This window comes from Buteo buteo, chromosome 11, assembly GCF_964188355.1.
Source record: "Buteo buteo chromosome 11, bButBut1.hap1.1, whole genome shotgun sequence".
Classification (NCBI taxonomy): Eukaryota; Metazoa; Chordata; class Aves; order Accipitriformes; family Accipitridae; genus Buteo; species Buteo buteo.
Window position 1 is genome coordinate 34,041,750 of NC_134181.1, and position 6,898 is coordinate 34,048,647.

General features: G+C 37.9%; 1 protein-coding gene across 1 annotated transcript in view; it reads right to left on the reverse strand.

Moving 5' to 3' along the window:
• RIMBP2 (RIMS binding protein 2) overlaps window positions 1–5,774 on the reverse strand; it is a 175,092-nt gene extending 169,318 nt beyond the window's left edge. The window contains exon 1 of the mRNA XM_075041450.1: window positions 5,646–5,774. Within this exon, the coding sequence (XP_074897551.1) occupies window positions 5,646–5,648 (3 nt within the window). The 5' untranslated portion in view covers window positions 5,649–5,774. The remainder of the gene's footprint in view (window positions 1–5,645) is intronic.
• Window positions 5,775–6,898: the final 1,124 nt, after the last annotated feature.

Genomic DNA, 6,898 nt, shown 5'->3' on the forward strand with positions numbered 1-6,898 from the left:
CCAAGATTAGTCTATAACATGGATGACCGTCCTTAACTAAACACACATAATGCCATTTTTTTTTCCACTTCAAATACCATGAGGTAGATTCAATAATAGAAGAGACTATGCCTCTAAAAGCAACAGCCTAAACAAAGGGAAAGCCAAAGACCAAGAGAAGAAATGGGTAGAAAACCTGAGACCTGCAATTAGATGGCTCAATAGCTAAGGAAGCCCGCATTTAGAAAAGTGAGTATCTTTTTTCAACAGAAGTGAGTACTGCCAGTAATTAAAGCAATGGCATGAAAAAGTGGCAAATATTTTCCCGGTCAGGTCGCAAGTCAATCTGTAGCACTGCAGAAGGCTGATGCTTACAAGTCACAGTATTTTAAAAGGCCTTTGCCAAAAGTCCATTAAAGAAATTAAGTAGCAAGAGGAAAATGGTAAGTCTGCAGAGCAAGTTAGCAGTCATCCAATCCATTAGATAGAAAAGGCACAGTAGACAAATCAGCAACATTTGAAACTGAAAAAAGAGAATTAATTTTCACAAAAGTGATTACTGAAATTTTGAAAAGGGAGATCAGCAGCAACTGCAAAGCCTAGGGAGAATTGAGACACATTTTGCAGAGAGCATACTTTTTTTTTTTTTTTAAATCAACTCATATGCTGGTGTTAGAAGAATGAAGCAAGTTTTAAGTTCCTCTTCAAAGAGGCAACCTTGAGTTACTTAAGTTATTTAAGTTAAAGGACATTATATAGACATTACTTGAGGCCAGAGAGCTAATGTTAGGTAAATGTGCATGACTAGACTGATATGTGCCCCGATACGATGCTGTGCTGTGTCAAGATTGAAGTAATAAGGATTAAATAGATTGTATTATTGCAAAATTCAGAAGGCTATGCTAAAGATGTTGCTAAGCATAAATCAATCACCATCAAAAAGACCAGAAAAAATGCATCCCAGAAATTGATTTCCAAGCCCTAGAGTAATTGGTAGTTTATTTTTTTTTTAGGGAAAAAAAGCAAATAGTAGAGGGGCAAGGAATCTCACTTCTTTCACCAGTCTTTCAATCACTGTCAGAAGCTGAGTACTGCTAATTAGGTTACATGGAAAATATAGACACAAATCCAATGAAGCATTCTTCTCCACTAGCCACTTTTTCTGCCGTGTCAGCATTTACAAGCAGTTTCCACACGGTGGCGTGTTCCGGACAGAACAGTCCCCCTGCACGAGTCCCTCACCATGGGAGGCTGGTAAACCTTCATTGTTTGCCAGCAATTTCCAGTTCTCTTCCTTTCTTCCAGTTCTCTTCCTTTCCCACTTTATCACACTATCGACCACCTAACGAGAGACTACGGTACTCCTGTAGTGAATGCATAAGACATCAACATTGTGAACTTACTAGTCTTTGTTAAACCATATTCTAATGATTATGGTTTACAACTAAACATGTAATGCTATTACAGTTCAAACAAGAGGACTTGACTGCTAACTGCCCACGGCCTTCCTTGTTTGGGAAGTAAAGCTACTTCAACCAAAGCTGTCTACCTGCAGATGCATCTTCATGTGGTACCCTCAGCTGTCAGTACTTCACAGCTTGAAATGTAATACACCAAGACAACCAATCTCTCCCCCCACCCCTTGTATTTATCTAATCACAAAACTTGAATGCCTCGCTTAGATTTACAGCAACAATAAATTTCTAAGCAAGTCAGACTACCACCAATAAAGAGGCACATATAACAAACCAATACTGAATTCAAATTGTTCTGAATTTTAGTCACCTGTGTGCAAATTGTTCGTTTTAAACATAAGCAGCGCAATTCATTTCCATGCCAATAGGAGGCATTAGTCCATTACAAAATGAGCTAAGCAGAATTATCCAGTATATATGGATTTAAATCTTGAAAATGTTTCCTTGCATCCCACACCTATGTAGATGACTTAATTTGCTCATTTTTTGAAGATCTGACCTAGGTAGCTTACATTAGAAAACTTAATTAAAAAAAAAAATCATCAATGCTAATACTGCCTTTATTGGTTTGTATCCATTTCTTCTTGACCTTTCCCATGCATTTTTCAGTGACTAAGCTTTTCATTCAGAATTAATGAAAAAAACCCACAAAAAACCCAAACCCAAACCCCCAAAACAACCCTTGTACAAAGGTCTGGGTTTTTTTGTGCTTGTTGTTTTTTGTTTGTTTAAATAAAATGACTACAGTAGTAAGGTCATGTCTTGCTTCAGCAGATGTCAAAGGTCTCACGGTATTTGCTGTAAATGTAGAAGATACAGCATTTTCTCCTTAGGTTTAAACTCCTCTCCCTCAAAACTTCCAAATTTTCTCACCGATGCAGATCTGCAAGATCTGTCAACTGACCATTCCCCCACATGGCTGCAGCAGGGATGTTTCAGTGATGTACCTGTGCTGTTGCCTGTGTCACTTGAGGGAAAAAAGTAGTTAGAAAAATAAGATGCACAGCAGGCATCAACGCAGGCAGGCCCGCTGTAGTACTCAACACAGTTTCAAGCGTACCATTCTCCAAACTACTCCCCTGCTTATCGAAAGTTTAGCCTTTAACATAAAGCTCTCGGATAAGTCAGAGCAATGAGGCAAGAGACCTGCTTCTGTCAAGGCACCTGTTGGGAATGCAATTTTTTTTTTTTGAGCTTCAAGCTGATTTTGCAGAGGGTACTGTAGTTTAATTGCTCACACTAAATACAGTCCAGGTATCAGATCTTTTCCTTAGACTCGGGTCCAGATTGCTAGCTGTGCTTAAATCAGAAGTCCCAGGGAACCGCCTGGAAGAATAAAATCGGAATTAATTGTGTTTTCTGAGAGCACTTCTATCCAGCTGAAATTTACAGCATTAAATATACAAGGTTGTGAGGGAGCTCTAAATGAAATGGTTTTGTCCACCCCATAGCCAGCAAAGGATTTGCTTTCCACTTTCCCAATATAAAACCTATTGATAAATAGCAAACAAAATGGGGTTTAGTCATACTTTTAAAAGATAGCACCTTTCATGACCAGCAGCCTGCTGTTTTGGAACGGTGACAGAACACAACTCAACCTGCCAAGTCAACCAACGTTCTAGCCAATGCACAGCATCTACATTGTGGCCAAATTCCTGGAGGTGTGTGTGAAGCGTAATACTGGAAAACCCTCGTGAAAAGCTCTGCAGAGAGAAACGCTGATTAAACCAATCACATAAAATTGTTCAGTAGATGACCTACGAAGTGAACTAGCATTCTTCCAGACCACTGAATGAATGGGACTAATAGTAAGAGGTTTTGTCACTTTTGAATGCATCATTGATGGAGGATTACAACTAATGAGAGAAAAAACTCCTTCCTGTATTTCTATGTTCCCACAGGACAGGGCACCTCTTACTCCCAAGCTACTTCAGATGCTGGAGTGCAAGGTTGCAATGGCAGTTTCTCTTCTGTGGGAAACCTTTGTCACTTTTAACGAGGAACCAAATTTAGACCTTGTTTACAGCGGTGGATGTAACTCATGACTGCAAAGGGGTACACATGGTTCAAAGTTTTAATATTGAAAGAACAAAACATGCAGAAAATTGAAGTGTCACTACTAGTTCTTTCAGTTCAACTTTCTTCCCTGAGTCATTTCCCACATTTATAAAGTGCAAGCAATGTTTTCCATGATAGAGTTGTGAATTTCTGTAAAGCACTTTGAAACCTGATATTTTAAAGCTGTCTTCACCAATTTGGATATCCACTACTTAACCATGCTCTAGGTAAGAACTAGACAATCCAACATTGCCAGATAGTTCGGGGGGGGGGGGGGGGGGGGGGGGGGGGGAGAGAAAAAAAATAAATTAAAAAAAAAAAATCACAGCTGTAGCAGAGTTACAGATCTTACAAAATCTTACAGGTAATTTTCCTTCCTCTGGCTAAAATAATCTCAAAATACAGATGCCTCTTTCAAATAAAAAGTTTACAAAGTTTTACTGTCTAGGAAGATGGCAAAACATAAATCTCATTTAAAATTTTTGACAGTAACAGTAAACAGCATGAATTTTTAGCAGTTTCCTAGGAGTATTTCTTTTACCATTCTTTCATGCACACACACCAAAGGCAAAGACAGTCTTGTAAGCTGAAATGGGCACCCGAGTACAAACAGCGTGCTCTGCCACACAGATCCTGCGTGATCTTGGACAAGTCATTTCAGTGGCTTGGACAAACCATGACTTAATCTTTAATTCTACATGGAAGCAGAACAGCTCTGTAATAGCTCTTTAAGAGTGATTCTACAGTGACCTACAAATGGGAGCCAAGTAAAGCCTTGAACAGGCTTTCAAATAATTGCAATTCCATCACTTCGACTTAGCAATATCTGGCTGGACAAAGATATATTTCCAGTAGTATGAAGAAACTACTGTCTGGTTATCTTTGTTGTGAAATGCCATAGCCAGTCACCCCCTGCCCCTTGTCTAAAGCTCATGTATTTCACATTTAGTCTAGAGTATGCCCTTCAACATAACCATTTATATCCTCCAGTTAACACAACTTTGTTCCAAAAACAGGCCAAGGAAATAAATTCTTCTCAAGGCCAGGTTCTCTTATTAGGAATTTTTAGACTAGCAAAATATTATTTTGTTTGATGGACTTCCTATAGAAAAATAATTCCTTAATCCATAGAATATCAAGAGATACTGTTCTACTATATGAACAATCATGACAGAAAAAGTTAGGTTTTTTTTAAAAAATAAATTCATGCTTATATTTAAAAGATTCAGTTAATCAAAGTCAATGGTGTTTCAGTCTCTGATGTAGAAGAGTATGAGAATCTAGTCTGATCCCACCAGTGACACTGCTTTCAGCAGGAGGTTGCACAAGATGACCTGCAGAGATCACTTCCAACCTGAGTAATTCTCTGATTCTATGATATATAGATGTTCACCATAGGCTCATGTCACAATTCAGGAAAGGAGGAAGCTTAAAAAAGAAGCCAAAAATTCCTTTACAACAAGCTGTCGATATTATTATACACACACTAATTCTTGCATGCCTTCTCACCTACAAGCCTCCACATCTCATTTCAGAAATTTTAGATATAATTCCCTTAACAGATTTACCCTATGTTAGAAACGTTGATGAAGATTATAGAATAGCAGACTCTAAAAAGTAAAAACCTTGTAACTACAGAAAGTTAAGAGTTCTGTGCAATACCACCAAAGAACCTTATCAAATATGTATTGAAGTTACATTTTCTGTAAGATTACATAAAAGGACTACAAGTTGAGTTGTTACATAAACAGCACCTCTGTCAAGTCCATATTCATTCTGACATATTCTCTAAACTGAGTTGCACTCTGTTTTAGTTTAATGTTGTCCAGCTCAATTTACTGTCAATTGACAGTAACTGGCATGTGCTGACCCATTAGTCTCATGTTCTGTCTAACGTATGGATATAGGAAATAAAATTTTGTATGTAAAATAATCCTTGTTTTCTTCTGAACCCACAAAGTCTGCTATATATTGTTAGCTATTTGTATCATAACTTAGCCATTTTCAAGAACTATTTACTCTTGAACATCAAAATCCTTCTTTCCCCCTTTTGCAGTAAAATGGATTAAAATGCAGCCAATAAAAGTAACCATTCTTTATATTACAGAAACACAATCATTTTTAATTACTTACCATTTCTATATATTTCGCTTCCAGAAGTACTTTTGTTCTTCAGAATCTAGCTACAAGTGCTTATAAAATGCTCTTTTTATTCCAAAATGCTCATTTATAAGTGCTTTACTACTGGCAGAAGGACTTGGCATGTTTGACAGAGGCAGCTAAAAGAGGCTGCAAATGGCACTACATAACTGAGCAGCCAATTACTGTACATGACAGAAAAGACTGAGCTGATTCACAGGTGCAAAGGCTGACCCACTGACTGCAGTATGAGGAAAAATGCCATGGTTATTTTCAGAAGTTGCATACAAGCCACATGAACGCATCAAATCAAATTTAACATTGAGTAACCCAAGTCTTTAAACCTCTATTCACCCCCCCGCCACAAAAAAAAAAAACCCAAACCAAACCAAAACCCACATTCAAACTGTTCTCTCAAAACTACATTAAGCACAACTGTCTGAAAGGGTGTGGGTTTTTTTTAAATAATATCATTTTTATATAGAAAAACCATCCCTCCTCATAGGCATCAGTCCCCTCATTTCCCTTTGTCTTCCAAATTTTATTTATCAGGCTTGTATTCATCAAAACTCACACAGCGCTATGCTAAACAAATCCTCCATTGCCTAGAAACGTCTGTTCTGCATGTTACACTACAGAGCAAATAGAAGCAGAATAAAGACAGATTAATTTTTGAAACAGCTCTAGTTCCTTCTATTGAGTTCATTTATGTTCAGATTCAGTACTTTTTCCACAGGCAGTATGGCACTATTGTGAGAAGCAGCAGAGATACCAGCACTTAGAAATAACCTGAGCATTTTGGTTGTACAGATCTTTTTAAGAACAGCCATTTAACGTTTTCCCTATGCTAAGATTTTTACTTTCTTGGTTTGCCTTTATGGACAACTTTGCCTTATTAATTGCCGGGTTCAACATTCTCGTTCCTATCCAATTTTCCCAACACCACAAAGAAATATCAAACTAAGCATAACTGCTCAATTATCTTACAGTTGGCCAATTTCCAAGTGCTTTGGTATTAACTCTGCACGCATATACTCACTGGTGTGTTACACCGTTACAGAAGTTGCAACAACAATTTACTTCTGTACAAAGATAGCACTGACTCAAATGAAAGCAAATGAAACCTCGGGCCTTCTTACCTCAAATTTTCTCTGAAAAAGCCCCCACGAAAGGATGAGCACAACCAACCTTTCCCCTTATACACTACCATACTGACACCTGCATTGCATTTGCTAGAGCACTGACCA